General features: G+C 40.0%; 1 protein-coding gene across 1 annotated transcript in view; it reads left to right on the top strand.

The window, feature by feature from the left end:
• The window catches only part of SV2C (synaptic vesicle glycoprotein 2C), a 295,255-nt gene that overhangs the window by 223,074 nt on the left and 54,201 nt on the right, over window positions 1-17,980 (top strand). Inside the window, exon 7 of the mRNA XM_039544576.1 lies at window positions 3,013-3,164. Within this exon, the coding sequence (XP_039400510.1) occupies window positions 3,013-3,164 (152 nt within the window). The remainder of the gene's footprint in view (window positions 1-3,012; window positions 3,165-17,980) is intronic.

The raw sequence follows: 17,980 nt of genomic DNA, 5'->3' as shown, positions 1-17,980 counted from the left end.
CTTCAATCTGGACCCTCATTTAATCAAATTTAGAAGCAAGAATATGGTGATAAGACTAGTAGAAGAGTGACCAGAATATGTAAATACCAGTTAAATATACCCAGAGGCCACCACAAACTTCTTTAATGGATAGAATCAATTATAGGGAAAAAATCACTGCCATGCCAAGAACTCGTTTTCAAAGCAAATATGGTGTTAAAAAAACAGGCTAAAGCAAGCCCCAAGTGAAAGTGTTGCTTCTAAGAGATGAGCACTTTGATCGCTAAGTCAACACAAGTTCATGTTCCATATCCCTGCCTAATCCTACGAGGTGTTGAACACTTGTTTCTGCCAGTGATTCTCCAACATAATATAAGAAACTTAATTTGAACAGCGAGTACTATACTCAGGGTATTTTTGTAGGGGTGAGGGTCAGTGCTCCACCTCAGACTAGGAGGGGAGGTTATGGCAGCTTTAAGACACCTTTGTACATGTCCAGTCTTGGGCTGTTCTGGAGACTAGACCCCAGCCTGATTGAGGCAACTCTGAGGGCCTGTCTAAACTAACAACATCCTCCACAGGCTCAGAATCTCAGTAGCACTGTGGGCTGCAGCCTCATCCCTGACTTGCTTTCCACAAGCTTACATCCAGCAGTTCCCTACTCCAGGACTTAAAGTGGCTCCTTGGAGAACAGCCTTATGATTGTCTTCTGTGTCTATACCAGGGGGATTCTCACCCAGATTGGTATGAGGCTGTAAGGTCTCCTTTACACCATTCTGGCCCTGTTATCCACCATAAAAGGATGGGAGTGGGGATGAAGATTTCACACTACATTTCTAGCTCTGTAGCAAGAGTTGTATTTTATGGGGCTATGAATCTGTGTAGCAGGACTTTTGCAGAGAATTTAAGAACTAGCATGCTTCAGTCTATCTCAGGAGCTATTTATAATATATGTAAGTCTATTATGGATCCTTTGCAAATTGATGCCTAGAAGGAAGCAACAAAAGAACAACCCCCTTGAGACATGTAACCACTTAGTGAAGTTCCTTAACATCTTCTAAAATAAACTGTATTGGAACGCATTGAATGTTCATAGGGCAGAAGTTTATTTTTGTATTACTCTTTTCCTCTATAATATTTGTTTTAACCTGTTGGTAAACTTGCTTCTTTCTCCCAATCAGTTTTAGCAGCCTGTGTGAGAGCAGCATAAATGTGCATTTATCTTTATCTTGAAATTCAGTTGCAACTTCACCAGGTGTGAATTGCAGCTGTTTTACAGAGTATATCCCACGTCCTCTGAGAGATTCACTGATATGAAAATACTCCTTGAAGCCCCATAGACATTGTCTTGAACACTGAAAAATGACAGCACAATTCTTGAGTCCTGGAACATGAATATAACTGCATAACACTTTTTAAGCATACTGCAAACATTTTGCAGTTTTAAGAAGGTTAACTGTCTTTTTGGCCTGTAGCAAAGAGCTAAAGACCAATAATGAAAGGCCTGAATCTAATGCTGAAAATTATGCATATCTTGAATTTTATTAGGTTTTATAGAAGAAAGCTGAACCATTTTTCTCACTGTAGCCTTTTGAGGGGTCCATATTTTCACCATAGATGAACTGTAAAATTTATGTAAAATTGTGTTTTAAATAGACATTTCTAAGCTGTCTGCAGGCAGTGGCCACATTGCAGAAAAGGGGCTTGATTTGTGTCATTGGCGCTGGACCCCCAGAACAACCCAAGCTTAGTATCAGATGTAATAAACCAATTTACATTGTTTTAAATCTAAGCTGGCAATCATAATGGGTAAACATTTTGCTTAAATATTAAACAACAAAGTTCCTCCTTCTCATTGGTAAATTGGTATTGATGGTGGTTTATTGATCCCAATTTTAATACTGCTGGTGTCACAGATGACATCATTTTTTAGCAGTATGGCCCTTGGTAGCACAAGCTTCAGAAATGCTCATTGTAATAAAAAAACATTCATTTCATACTCTAAAACAACTAGATAGGGTAGGAGATGCTTCTAGTCTCCTAGCTACTGTGAAGATGGGCACCTTAGAAATGCTTAACTAGGGTAGAACTGCCAGGATGCTACAATGAAGAAAAGGCCTTTAGTTCTCATTTCAAACTGTTCAGTTCTAATCATGGGTATTTTCTTAAACTTTGTTTTTTATTAGCATTTGTTCATTCAGTAAAAATACTGTATAGGAGTCTAACATTGTGGGTAACAATGAAATATTTATTGCTGTGTAATGTCAAAGAGTTACCAGCACGTACAGTATTGCTCAGTAGGGAGAAATAAAATAACAACTCTCTAGTCATTGCATCCAAAATTAAAATTCAATACTCAAAGACCAAAAAGAGAAAAATCAGCATAAGTTACTAGCAAATCAGACAAAATATAACTGCATAACACTTTTTAAGCATACATGCAATCATCAGGGATATTGCAAATTTCAACATCCTTTTTGCCTATCCTCTATTAAAGGAAGGAAGTCAAGACTTGGGGAGTTGGGGTGGCAAGGAGTAAATGGAGGGAGAGCAGCTATTACTTATACCATGACTCCAGAAAATTTTACTAAAAATTTAATTTTAAAAAATTCTCTATACTACATGAGAATTTTGTCATCAGGTTGGTAGACTACCAATCCTACCATAATAATCATATGGATTTTCATATAAATTAAGTCAAATACACAACGTTATGCTGGTTACAATTCTGCAAGCTCTATAACACAGCTCACTGACAATTAATTTAATCTGGCACTTCTTCATTGACCATACTGTTTCCATGAAAATCTATGCATTTAATTGTGTCAAAAGTGTGGGGCTTCCCCGAAAGTTTTCAAATGCACTGCAGTCAGGCTTTTGGCACATAGAAGACCTTTATTAAAGTGGCAATGTACTGAAGAAAAACAAACAAAGATAAGAACACTAGTTCAGGTTCTAAGCAGGTACAGTAGTGATGTTTGTTCAGGCTTGCTATTGCTCTGTCTTTAACACATGGATTGTGTCTCCCTTTAGGATTGGCGGAGCTGTTCCAACAGTGTTCTCGTATTTTTCTGAAGTTCTTGCTCGAGAGAAGCGTGGTGAACACTTAAGTTGGCTGTGCATGTTTTGGATGATTGGAGGCATCTATGCTTCTGCCATGGCTTGGGCAATAATTCCTCACTATGGTAAGAAACAAGTCTTTCCCACGTGTGTATTACTCCTATCGTACATAATCAGTAAACCACTTTACAATCAGAAAAAGAGAGTACTCTGAGTTTGTATTCAAAATATTGACCCACTTACTACAAAGGGCTAATTGATTGTTTTTAGGCAAGTTAACACATTATATCAGACCATAAATTACAAAATATTGAAACATGCAAAAATCAGCCATTGATCATTCTTCAGCCAGTTGTCCCTGAACCTCATGAGACTGGAACTTAATACACTGGAATCTCTTGTAATTTAATTAATGTTATCACTGAAACTGAAGAAATGTATTTGCAGTAAACAGATATTATAATAACTTGCAGCATACAGAAAAAGTTTGAAACAATGGTGTTGTATTTGTGCCATTGCTGCTGAAATAGATTTAAGGGAAAAGTTATCCCCTTTGTTTAAAAAAAAAAAAAAGAGTAAGGCATTAGATCATAAAATCTTCGGAAAGGAGAGCAAGGAAGGTGGTTCTTATTAATGTTTGCAACTCCAGCTCAGAAGACAATGCTGCAGTGGCTGGTTGGCCATAAATTATTCTTGTACTTCAGAAATGTAGAAATAGAATGGACTGCAATCTAATGTAACAACTTTTAGATTGAAAAAGGTACAAAACGTCCAGCTATACAATGCACACTAATATAATGAAAGAGCTCCTGAAAGTCATAGCACAGTGAAAAGGTAACATTGAGATACAGTTTTGATTCCTGGGCACTTGGGCCTGATTTTGAGGTATTGACTACTCTCAGACTTCAGTGGGCACAGAGATTGCTCAGCGCCCTTTAAAAATAAGCTCTTGTGGATAGGCAGGATGTAAAAACGTTGCTCATTGCACCTTTCCAAACAATTAAATGAGATGTAATGGAAATCCTAACCAATTTTCTTCAGCCAGAACGATGGTGACCATAAGAGTTGGAGTGTAAAGGGAAGAAAACAGGATTCCTGAGGCTTTCATAAAGGAGATGAGGACAGGTGATGGGAAGAAAAAGGAGGAATGGGTCATAACTATACAGACTAAATCTGCTTAATCGGATAGCAAAGAATCTTGGATTAAAATTAATCAGGGAATCTCACAGAAAAGCTGAATCTGAGTTCCTGACCCGGCCTCTCAGTCCTTGAGTTGCCAAAATTCAAAAACAATTACTGGCAAGAGTATATGAATTGATTTTACTTTTCAATTAGTAAAGTACTCTGGATACCAAGTAACTTTTCATTCTAGTATACATTATTCTTTCACTTACACTTACCTTGAAGCAGAAATGCAAACATTATGATAAATTGATTTTTAAAAGGTTGTCTAGTTTTACTGCAGATTCTGGAAATACCTCAGTAACCTTTCCTGAGATGGTGTTTTGTAACTTTATATGAAAACAAATCTCAAATAATAATGCATACCCCTGTGCCAAAGTAATGACACTCGGGGATTAATTCCCCTCATCCTCCAACAGTGGAAGAACACCAGTAATAGAAAGCCATACTAAATCAGGCCTTTCTGCCCTGTTATTGGGAGGTATCACTTCAGCTGGAGACCTAAAAAGAAATGTAAAAGGAAATTCTGAGGGATGATATTCTTCAGATTCAGCCACACAACGCTTAGACCTTGCAGTGCGTTTTTTCCCCCTCCATAAAAGGGGGATCCTAACAGCAAAGGGGAAAAATTGCCAGCAAAAATGTCTCTTCATCACAGTGAAAAAGCACAAACATTTCTGTTCAAACACCAGTTTTGCAAAATTGGTAAAACCATTTGTATGGGTTTTAGTGGGGATACTTACAAGGGTCATCACTCTCAGATGGACTTACTTAACCCCACTGGCTAATTTAAAAACAATGGGACAGATCCTCAGCTGCTGCAAAAGTGGGATCATATTGGTGAAATCAAATGAGCTATGGCAATTTACACCAGCTAAGGATGTGGCCCACTGTTTCTAGAAGATCCTGTTTGTCACCTAGATTACATTTAAAACCCATGAGGTCCATATCATCTGCACATGCTGCATAACTCTTCTTGCCATTAACAAGGGCTATGCAGCTACACTGTGAAAGGTTAAGATTCAAATGTTTAAAATGAAATTCTACTCAAAAAGTATTTTGCTGAATTCTAGCCCTCCATTATCACTCACTGAGCCAGATTCTCTGCCACTTCCAGCGTCTGCAGAGTGCAGTAGAGATGTGGAACCATCGGAAAGCTGGCTACACTTCCCTGGTTTTCAGCCTGGCTTGCCACATGTTAGGGCAGTCTGGGGTTTGCTTTAATATGCTCCACCTTGCAGTGGTCTCTGGGAAAGCATCTGCCAGTTGGGGATTGCCAGAGTGCAGTGCTCTCCAAATACCTCCTTGTTCCTAGTATATCCCCTTCACACATGTGCATGATAAATACATTTATCACATGTAGGTGTAATGTTAAAAAAAAACTTGAACCACTAAGATGTGCATTTGGGTGAGTAATAACATGATCATATTGCTGCAAATCTTGGTCTTCCTGTTTCATCAGAGTCATACTATTCATTGCTCCCACTTGTATGACACCTTTGATTCAGGCTTCAGGGACCATGCCTTCTGTGAAGCATTTAGCACCATTACAGGTGCTATAAAATAATAGCTATCAATGAGAGAGAAAATAATATAGTGGGCAGTGAGACTGAAGACAGGGAGGGTATTTCAGAGGACTAGGAAAGAACAGAATGGCAACACAAACACACACAAATCTGCTGAACAACATTATTCCCCCCCGCTCCTCTTTCCAAAATGGCACCCAAGGAGGAGGAAAGAGAAAGAAAAGAAACAAGGAAAGAGAAGTGCTTTGTGTTTCAAGATTTCCTCCCTTTTTATTTTGAAACAAGTTTGATAAATTAAATTCTAAATGATTTACCCTTTTGACATTGGTTTGGGTCAAACAGACGACATGTATTGGTATTTTCTCTTTTATAAATTCTACATTTCCCCCAGAAGTGGTCCAAAATCTTCAGTTGTCCCCCAAAATACTTTCCAGACATCCTCAACATTATATCTTCACCTACCAGGAAACAAATCAGAATTCTAAATAGCCCAATCCACCCACTTCAGTAATCTATTTATTTAGACTGGAGGCTTTTCTCTGCTTTTTGCTTTTCATGTGGACCTTGTCTAAGCTAGGAAGGGTTTGTTAGCATTTGGGGTGAGGGGAGTGAGAACAGGATAAAAAAGAGTGTCATTGTGGGTAAGGAAAGCTATAGCACCCTAAAGCGGATATTTTAGGTATGGGAAAATATTATTTTGGACTTCAATGATATTTTAGCTTTGTTATGCTCGAATCTACATTTGCCATGAAACCCGTGTAATACAAAACAAATGGAATAAGACATAAAAGCATCTACTGTATAATGAAACATCTTTTGATCTATTTTCTATTCCACTAAAGGGCATAATGATCCCAAAGTGTTGACTTTTTGCTGACATTCAGTGCATTTCCATTCATTTTGTCTCCTGCAAGCTAATACTGCATTTTCTAAATCTTAGTCAATTACAGTGGGAACAAGATAGTTTTAGTGACAGCTTGAGTGGTCAACTCCCACTCCTGAATTGTTTTTTGTTTTTGAAAATTCTGTCTAATTAGTTTATACTCAAGGTGTACACTTATAAATATTATCTTTATCTTAGCAACAACAAGAATGACAACACAGCAGAATATAGAAAGGATGCTTATGCAAATCAGGATAGTCAAGCAAAACAAATTCTTTTGTTTATCACTTTGCACTATTTTCTGTACCTTGCTGCAGGGTTTTTTATGGTCATTTAAAAGTTTATAATCACAACTGTTAGAAGCTTTAAGTAGCTTTTAACACATCTACTTAATGAATAGTAAAGATGTTCATTAAGTGAGCTTCAGAAAGAACCTTCTCCCGTGGCTCTGTGAATTGATTGAAAAAGAGAAAAAGGATTTGTTTTCCCAGAGGTTTAGGGAAAACTAAAAATGCAAGCCAGTAACTTTATGGCAGTATCAGAGCAGCGACTCCTTTTCTGTGTTTGCTTGAAAGACTCATTTTACACAGCAGGCCTGATTCTCAACTCACACTGATGTAAATAAGGAATATCTCAATTGAAATCAATGGAGCTGCACCAGGATCTGGCCCAGGATCTTTTAGAAGTGCCTGGTGCATTGGGGATTATAATATTTCCAAACTGGAAGAAGGAGCAGGCATAATCTTTGCCTGTCATTGCCCGTAATGAATAAAGTGAGATTAGTTTGTTTGTTCTGGTGAAATTTGTTCCTGGATCTGCTTTTTATTTTTTTAGAGACCAAAGCCTTTTTTCCATAAAACAGAGAAATGATCAGTGCTGTATGGTCTACCTACAGTAAATCATAGAAAAGTGCAGCTGATATGTGCTAATGAACAGTCATTTAGATATCAGAGCTGGTTACTAGTCCTCTTGTACGAGAATTTAGATGCATACAATTCTATGTCCATTTTGTTTAGAATAAAATACAAGTCTCTTAACCCATCCTTGTTTACTGTACTCTCAGGCTGACAAGAGCCAGCAGTTTCCCTTGCAGTTGCAATTTACTGTGATTTCCGTAACAGATTCAGCCCATAGAGCTTTTGTACAACTGGAATCTCACTACTTCAATTTGTAATGCTATTGCCTATAAAATAAGATGAACAGAATTAATTACAGAATGTGCACTTTATTTTTTTAGCAAACTTAGTTCTCCTCTCCCTCAAAAAAAAATAACCTGTTATTTCTAGTAGTCACACCTAGATACTGAGTAAATTACTTCACCGAAGCTTTTGTACTCATGGACAGTATCTGAAGAGGTGCTATGATCATATACCTTGCTGTGTGTATTCATTGCTACAGATGGATATTGAGCATAGATGAGGGGAAATAGGCATTACTTCCCTTCCCCAATATGTTCTTTCCCTTCCCCACCTCATTTCTTCTCTTTCCTATCCTTCTGCTTTTCCCTCTATCTAATAAGAGTCTGGTTTAGCTGGCCAAAATTGTATATTTTGCACCACTGCTGCAAGCCTGAAACCAAAAGGACAGCTACAATCAATGCCCTAAGTAACCCTGTGCTTTGCAGGTCTCAGAGGTTATGTCTAAACAGTAACTAGACACCCATGGCTGGCCCATGCCAGTTGACCCGAGGTCACAGGGCTCAGGCTGTGTTGTGGTTTCATTGCTGCCTAGGTTTTTGGACTTGGACTGGAGCCCTAGCTCTAAGACCCTGCAGGGTGGGAGGTTTACACTGCAATGAAATAGCCCCACAGCCCAAGCCCCACAAGCCTGAGCTGCATTTTCTGTCTTTGCTGTTGTCTTCTTTCCCCTTTTGTGTGCATTTGCCTTGTCTTCTAAGAAACAAAATTAAATTTAACAACTGCGACAACAACAGGTTGAGCCTATCTCAACTAACTTTCTCTTTTCCCCCCCAAAAAACCCAGTTATTGCCATCTTTCATATCAGGTAAAAAACTGTCCAACAGAAAGGTTTTCCTTCGAAAAGCTTTCTACAACTAACCATCCCCCCCAAAAAACAACAAAAAACCACACACCTACGGTTATAGTTAAAATAAAAGTTTTATTTAATACTTTAAATTTTAAATGCTTTAACTTTTTTTCCTTCTTTTCAATAAAAAAATAAAAAAATGTTTGTTATGGTACTAACCAAGCTAAGGTCTTTGTATACCAAACCTTTTTTAAAATTAACGTTAAACGGTAACAGGGTCCTGTTAACACCTTTAACTCTTTAAGCCCATATAGTCTATCAAAATTAATACAACATTCCTAATCTATAGGTTCATGTTTCTCTGTTTTACAGAGTGCACTAGCAGGAAAGACCGTGAAATGTGAACAGAGCGGCAGTATGAGAGTACAGAGAAGCTAGACACTGCACAAAGTGCGGTGCTGTAAGTCCCCCGTAGGGACACTGCAGATGCAAACTAAAAGGTTCCTACTTTATGTTAACGCAGTCCTTTTTGAATTCACAGCCCTGTAGTCTGAAGTGCACAACAGTGTACACATGTCCTAGGACTTGCGAGATCTGTGTTCTATTCCCAGCTTTACTACTGACCTGCTATGTAAGACTAGGCAAGACACTTCATCTCACCTCTCTGTTTTCCCTTCTGTCCTATTTGTTTTGTAAGCTCTCTGGGGGCACCGATTGTGTTTTACTATATGTTTGGGCCTCAATCTTGGTTAGATCCTCTTGGTGCTACTAGAATACATAAAAACAACAATGATGAATACTAGTAGATGAGATCAGTATAGGGCTCTTAGGTTGCTATTTTCAAAGGAATCTATGAGTTTCAGTGGACTTTAGGCACCTAACTTCCTTACAGTCCTTTGAAAATCCTAGATTCAGCTAGGGAAATTGTGAGGATTTTTGAAAAGAGAAAAAAGTATTATAATCTGTTTATATTACCAGATGTAGCCGGGTAGTTACCCGCTCCTGCCCTGAGGGGCTTGAAACAGCTCAGGAGGGGGCTGTGGCTGGGGCAAGAAGCCTGGGCTGATTGGGGAAAGTCGGCTCAGCTGTGGCCATGCCCCAATCAGGCCCAGCTGACCCCTATAAGAGGCTGTGAGCCAGAAACCCAGTAAGTTTCCCTCTGCTTGGAGAGGGAGAAGGGCCTGGCTGCAGGGACCTAGCAAGACACCTAGATTGGGAGCAGGGCTGGGGAAGGGCCAGAGGAGCTGGGAGCGCTGGCCTGGAAAGCCCCAGGCTGCAGGCCTCGCTATAGGCCGAATAGGTGCAGGGTTGCAACGGGGCAGCCCAAGGGTAGGCAGAGGCAGCAGGTCCGAATCCCTTTGCCTGTGATGAGTGCCTTATACTGCAGTCTGCCCCTGTGAATGGGGGCTAGATGGAGACTGGGCAGTAGCAAAGACTGAGGTGAAGTGGGGATAGTGGAGATTAGGGATAATCTTGGAATGGCACAATATCTGAACGAATATTTTGCGTCGGTCTTTAATGAGGCTAATGAAGGGCTAAGGAATAGTGATAGAGGGACTGATGGGAATGAAGATATGGGGGTAGACATTACGGTATCTGAGGTAGAAGCCAAACTTGAACAGCTAAACGGAAGTAAATCGGGGGGCCCGGACAATCTTCATCCTAGAATATTAAGGGAATTGGCGAGTGAAATTGCAAGCCCATTAGCGATGATTTTTAATAAATCTCTAAACTCGGGGGTTGTACCGTTTGACTGGAGATTAGCTAATATAGTTCCTATATTCAAGAAGGGGAAAAAAAGTGACCCGGGTAACTATAGGCCTGTCAGTTTAACATCTGTAGTATGCAAAGTCATGGAAAAAATTTTAAAGGAGAGAGTGGTTACGGACCTTGAGGCCGATGGCAACTGGGACAAATTACAGCATGGATTTACGAAAGGTAGATCGTGCCAAACCAACCTGATCTCCTTCTTTGAGAAAGTAACAGATTTTTTAGACAAGGGAAATGCGGTGGATCTAATATATCTTGATTTCAGTAAGGCGTTTGATACGGTACCGCATGAGGAATTACTGGTTAAATTGGAAAAGATGGGGATCAAAATGAAAATCCAGAGGTGGATAAGGAGCTGGTTAAAGGAGACTGCAGAGGGTCGTATTGAAGGGGGCACTGTCGGGTTGGAGGGGGGTTACCAGTGGAGTTCCTCAAGGTTCGGTTTTGGGTCCGATTTTATTCAATCTATTTATCGCTGACCTGGGAACCAAGAGTAGGAGTGGGCTGATAAAGTTTGCTGATGACACCAAGTTGGGAGGTATTGCAAATTCGGAAAAGGATCGGGATATCCTCCAGTTGAGATTTGGATGACCTTGTAAACTGGAGTATTAGTAATAGGATGAAATTCAATAGAGAGAAGTGTAAGGTTATGCAATTAGGGATGACTAACAAGAACTTTAGTTATAAGCTGGGACGCACCAGTTGGAAGTAACGGAGGAGGAGAAGGACCTAGGAGTCCTGGTTGATCGTAGGATGACTATGAGTAGGCAATGTGATGTGGCCGTTAAAAAAGCTAATGCGGTCTTGGGATGCATTAGGCGAGGTATTTCTAGTAGGGATAAGGAGGTGCTAGTCCCGTTATATAAGGCGTTGGTAAGACCTCATTTGGAGTATTGTGTGCAGTTTTGGTCTCCCATGTTTAAGAAGGATGAATTCAAACTGGAACGGGTACAAAGAAGGGCCACTAGAATGATCCGAGGAATGGAAAGCCTGTCGTATGAAAGGAGACTTGAGGAGCTCGGTTTGTTTTCCTTAACCAAAAGAAGGATAAGAGGAGATATGATTGCACTCTTTAAATATATCAGAGGGATAAATACCAGGGAAGGAGAAGAATTATTTCAGCTCAGTGCTAATGTGGACACGAGGACAAACGGATATAAATTGTCAGTCAGGAAATTTAGGCTTGAAATTAGACGAAGGTTTCTAACCATCAGAGGAGTGCAATTCTGGAACAGCCTACCGAGGGAAACAGTGGGGGCGAAGGACCTCCATGACTTTAAGATTAAGCTAGATAAGTTTATGGAGGGGATGGTCTGATAGGATAACTGGCTTAGTCAATAGGTCAATAAAGTGCCACACTGGTAATTAGTACAATGGGTCAATGATAGGATATTGTTAGCCTTTTTCCAGAGGGTCTGGCTGGAGAGTCTTGCCCGCATGCTCGGGGTTCAGCTGACCGCCATATTTGGGGTCGGGAAGGAATTTTCCTCCAGGGTAGATTGGCAGTGGCCCTGGAGGTTTTTCGCCTTCCTCCGAAGCATGGGGCAGCGGTCGCTTGCTTAAGGAGTGGGTGGATCGGCTTATGTGGCCTGCATCTTGCAGGAGGTCAGACTAGATGATCATAATGGTCCCTTCTGATCTTGAATTCTATGATTCTATGATTCTATGATAGTGGGTGGGGGGTTCCCCTGGGAGGAGGAGATCCAGAACTGTGGGGTTACTGCCAGGGGGCAGCACCCAGTTAAAGGGGCACCGGGGTCCTGGGAGGGACATGGGGGCCAGCGGTAAGGCGAATCACCGGCCAGCAGAGGGCGCTCTGGACGCTGGAAGCTAATTCCCGAAGATAACCAGCAGGAAGCACTGCCGGGTGAGTCTGCACAAGCTTACACCATATAATATTTTCTTCCTTGTCTTTGTTAGTTATTGTGACAGGATCTCCAGGGTACAACCTGGAACTGTGGGACTGTTTGTGCCCTGTTAACTGTCCAGCCTGGGTTGTCTCTCACAAAGTTATGCCAGTGACAGACAGTGAACTCCTCCAGGCACTGTGTTCGCTCAGCCATCAGCATGTGGATCCCCAAGCCCAGATTAATGGCGTGAAGCTCACCAAGCCACTCATGGATTATACCGAGAGAGATGCCAGCCAATCACCCCAACCTTGCACCCCAGAAATACTCCATCTTATGCTGCTCAAGATTCCCTTGGACTGTGCAAGCTCATTAATTAGTTCACCAGTTTGATAAAAGAATAGTGGACATGCAAGAGCCCTTGTTAACCTCAGCTGAGATTCCCCAAGCACTTCAACCAAAACCACACTGTTTTAGGTAAAATATAAAACAGATTTATTATCTACTAAACGATAGATTTTAAGTGATAGGCATAGAGATCAAAGTTGATTACATAAGAAAAAAATAAGACTGCAGTCTGAAGTCTAACTGTAACAGACTAAGCAATATTTGAATCAAATGGCTTTTCTTACCCTATAGGCAGATCACAATTCTTAATACACAGGCTGTATTCACTTTCAGCTGGGGATCAATCTCCCCAGTTCAAAGTCTTTGTTTTCCAGACAATCTTCCAGGTATTAAGATGGGGGAGGAGAGAGGCCAAGTGGTGATGTCACTGTCCCTCTTTTATACTTTCCTCCAGCTGCTAGAAGGATCCTTGCTGCGTTACATGAGTTAGATAGCCCTCATTGCCTCCGTGCCCTCTCTGAGGATTCCCCTTAATGAGCCATCAACAGATGTCTGGCTGGTCCTGATGAAAATCTCTCTCAATAGGTGCTCCTTTGTTGCCACTGAAAGGCTGGCTGTGGGCATCTCCCAGCCTCACAACATATTTCAGTAACACACACATAGCAATACTTCATAACTCCAGATGCAATGGTAACACGCATAATTCAACAAGATAGTAATGTTCAGTAGCTTGGCACTTCTCAAATTATACCTCACAAGGCATACTTTGTACAAAACACATAATCATATTACAGTGGTGAATATGGGGGTCCCAGGGTGCTATTTTGAGGTATAGAGTGTCACAGTTATATAGTCAAATTTCAATCACTTTAACTTGCATTCCCCAGACAAAAGACCGAATCTATTTAATGAGTAATAGATAAACTTGCAAGCAGAAACATGCATTAAAATCTTGAAAATATTTTGCAGGGGGGTTCTAAAGGCCATATCCCAACCTAAGTGTTAGATGTGGTATGGCCTTTCAGATTGTTGTAATCATATCTAATAGCAGCAATTAAATCTGGATGTTAATTGAAAATGTAAGTGTTTCAGTACTGGTTTGGATTTAACTGATTTATGGGCATCTGGATCTACGGATATTTAAAAGATGGGCTTCTTGTGACCAAGAACAGAGAAGTGATTAATCAAAGAAAGCAATCAGTAAGTGGCATATTAAAATGCTGCAGTTTACCAAAGGGAAATAGAGCTGTTTACCTAGTTTAACTTTTACATGCAAATCATTCACTAAAACTCTACAGTACATTTTCACTATGGTGTACAAAGAGTGAGCAGTATAACGACCAGTGACATCCATTTTAATTCTTTCATGTTTTGGTGCAATATAACAATAAAACATCAGTGAAATTCAGTTAGCTCTTTTTAGAATTTGTTTGGTTATATTTTAGAGTTGTTTTGGAAGGTGGTGCAAAGCAAAATCCTTCCCTCTCATGTAAGTTTTAATGCCACAGTTTGAGACTTGTTCTTTTTATTTACTCAAGTATTTACTTTTATTGCTTGTCTTTTTGTCTTTTACCAAAAAAAAAAATTTAAAAGAAGTAATGTTAGGAGCCAGAGTCAAAATTACCTCAGAGGAAAATTGTGAGGATGAATTAGTTCATGTACATACAACACTTTTGAAGACGTATGCATTCTAAGCATTGCCATCACAGTCCTAAAATAGTCAATTGAGTTGTCTTTTTCAGCAGTCCATTATTCTGTGTATTATATAGGTATCTTATGAACCACATTTTCAAAGGGCATTAATCCAGCCTTTAAATAGATGCCTGCAATACATTCTCTCATCTTTGTAGGTACATACATAATTTTGATGAAGATTCACTACCTGATTTTGGGGGACAAACGTGGTTTGTACCCACAGATCAAGTAGCTATTGAAATCATAATATTTGTGTCCACCAACTTATGGTGATACACACACTAAACCATACAAAAAATCCCTACAAAGACAAGATGCTCCACTGCACGCTCTCCTCCTCCAGAAGAGCGGATGAGAAAACAAACACAACAGATGTTAGCCGTGTTGCTTAATGCACCGCTGTCAGGTGCTCAGATACTACAGTGATGAGCGCAGTATGAGAATCTATACAGGCTAGAATAGAAAACTGTAAACTTCAAAACTGTGGGCTCAGTTGTAGAGGACCAATATATAGATATAGAGCTATCTTTCTATCAGTATAGATTGTGTATTTTGTAGGCTAGAAGTCATTATTTCCAAAATTATATAATCAGATCCTGTTTCAGGCAGTGTTTTCTTTTCAGCTTAGCCTATAGTTCAATACTGCCCTGGGCAGTGATGTTTGGAAATGTTACATTTACTGTTGATGAATAAATATTATTATACTCTTTAGTGCTATCCAAACAGAGATGTCCAACTCCATATGCAAACCATTGGGTCGGTTTTTTAATTCACCAAATGCAGCAGAAGGAAGTCGAGGAAAATTCCGAATAGACAGAAGAGTTATCTTATTGCTAAAAGTCTAACAAGAAGTCTGAAATGAGGCAGTTTAAAGCCTAATTTCAAGGGTGTTTTTAATGCCGTTTGACTACATAGCCCAAAATCTGATTATATTAACCACAGAGTCTTTAATTTTGTCAGCAGAGCAGCAGCTTTTAAAATAACAAGTTTTGTTAACAAATTGAAGCTGCTTGATCAGCAATCTCTCTAAAGTAAGAGGTGATTTTTTTTTTTGTCCTGGATTCTTTTAGTCTGATGAGCCCACTAATGCTGAGGGTATCCCTTAAGTTACTTGCCTGTTGTCAGAGTGATCTCTAGTATGTTTGCTGCTGATTCATAGGTTTTTATCTACTTTTGCACACTGTAAAATGCTCTAACTGAATAGCACTGTGGAGTCAGACCCAATCAAGGACTCTGCAGAGCTGTGTGGGTATATAAATCTCTGGGGCCACTGACTCAGTCAGCCATACTGTCAGCTCAATTATGTGCCACAATCCTTGTAATGAGATTTTCAATGGTATCAGTTTAACATTAACCCTCGGTGGCCTGCTCTGGCTTTTATACATAATTAGAGCATTATCTTCCCAAGTTCTTCATGTTGTTTTTGATCTGCCCTGAGCTGTAACATACACAGTGTTGTTGAGCTGTGTTGATCCCAGGATATTAGAGAAACAAGGTGGGTGAGGTAATATCTTTTATTGGACCAACTTCTGTTGGGGGCGAGAGAGACAAGCTTTCAAGATTACACAGAGCTCTTTTTCAGAAGCTATAATGGAAAGTTCCCTGGAAATTCTTCAATGGAAATTCTTCCTTGGGAGCTATAATGGAAATTTTGATGTAAATATTTAAGTGAATCCCACTTGCTTTTCAAAAAAAAATTATCATTTTTATGCTTATTTTTTACCTATTTGTTAGATTAAGGCAACATTCCAGTATGCCATTCTTTCCTTTACCATCCCTTCAAGATGCTCTTAGCAATTGCATCACAGCATTGCCTTTTGCTTTCCTTTCTCCCCACACCCTCAAATTTTATCAGAACATTAGGAAAATTGCAATTGAGAACAGTATTTAAATCTGGAGAGAGACCTGAAATTGTACTTCACATCCAAACACCTACTCCCACCCCAGTTCATGTAGACTTGAGGAAGCAGAAGTTAGAATCCCAGTATCCTAAACTCACCTTCAGTTTTGGGTCTGCATCAGATCCAAAACTGGAAGATGCCTGTTTTCCAAATCTGGTTTTGATGCACCCCAAGGCAGCTGAAATCTCACAAAAACAACCATTGTTGTGTGATGTGCATTAAAAAATAGATTTTAAAAAATAGAGAAAATAACTATTGAGATTTCTGTTCTGTTGTGAGCTATAGCTCTTGTTCAGTTTTGAACCTGAACACTGAACTCTAACCTAAACTTAACCTGGATCCAGATATTAACTCTTCACTCCAGTTCCATTTACAATAGCATTGGGTATACTGTTGGTTTTGGGGTTTTTTACTACAGATCTGTCTTACAACAGATCATTTTTTTCAGTTAGCCTAGAATCTACAGAATCTAGTTTCTACCAGAAACAGAGCAAAATCCTTGTTTGGCATGGAAGGTTTACCCCATTTTCCAGTGGTTCTAAATATAATGGTGTTTGCATTCAGCATGGGGGACTGCAGTGGCTGTGCAGGTTTAAATCCTGGTTACAAGTGTTCTGAATATGGAAAAATGACTCCGGACAGAGTGGGAACTCCTCAATGCTGTCCTTAGCCTACCCATTCGAGTGTGGCGTTAAAGTGCTTTGACAAAATTCCAGCTATTCAAAGCAGACGTGTTGTGTCTGTATTCAGCACAGAACTGCACAAGGTAATATTAACATAGCTTTCAAATGCAAAATTGGATTCTGCATGGTGATAGCCAGGTGGGGAGATAATTTTATCACTAGGCAATCTCAAGAAAATGTTTTATTGTTAGAACTTTGTCCACCTCTTTCCCCAGCCTCTGGAAAATTCCAGACAACCAGTGTTACAGTGCCATAAAGCAAGGAGGCAAAGAGGATTTAAGGACAGTCTTCACTGTTTAGTTCTGGTATCCTTTACCTCCTCTCTGGAAGCATAGAGCTTTGCTCTCAGCTCTTTGAATCTAACTCCTTCTTTCCCTCTAGGAATGCCTGGATGGCATTAGAAGATCCGAGGAAGAGGATTCCAAGAAGTGAGACAAGGAAAAGAGGGACACGAACAGGAAGGGTACAACCAGAAAAAGCCAAAACTGAGCACTGTATGGTGACCCTACACCTGTTGTGCAAGGTCCCAGTTCCTAAAGGGAGAGCACCTTCAATCGACTGTACAGGCCCTGGCAGCAAGACTGTTGGTGAAAACCCTGCAGGGGGCCTCCACTTGCTATGCAGTCTTTCTCCACAGGGATAATGGCTCTGCCTCTCAAGCCACTTACTCGCTTTTCCCCAGGGATTCAGCTACACTCAGTCTCCTCTCTTTGGCCATTTGTTTCGGAAGCTAGTTTTGCTCTTATTTAATGTCTTCTAAGTTCTCAGAGAATTTACAAACTTTAATGAATTAGTCCTTAACTGAAGTATTATTGTCCCCATTTTATAGATAGGGAGGCTGAGTCACCAACAGTGTCTATGGCTACAACTTGCCCAGGCTATCTCCAAAGATATTTTGCAGAACCACAGAGAATTTGTGTGAAGAATCAGAGGTGGTATCACGTATGTTGCTAGTCTAAGCTGAAATACTCTTCTTCAAAGAAGAATTGAAGGCAGCCCTATGCCATCAGCTCTATTTTTATCTATTTTTCTCTTTTATTTCCAGGACAAGAAGAAAAATAAGAGATTGAATTCCCCAATTAAAACTTAGGTTCCCTTATCCTGGAGCAATGGGACTTGC

The sequence above is a fragment of the Mauremys reevesii genome, linkage group 6 (genome assembly GCF_016161935.1).
Source record: "Mauremys reevesii isolate NIE-2019 linkage group 6, ASM1616193v1, whole genome shotgun sequence".
Lineage (NCBI taxonomy): Eukaryota > Metazoa > Chordata > Testudines > Geoemydidae > Mauremys > Mauremys reevesii.
Note: the sequence above shows the minus strand (reverse complement) of the source record. Positions and strands in the feature narration are given on the sequence as shown.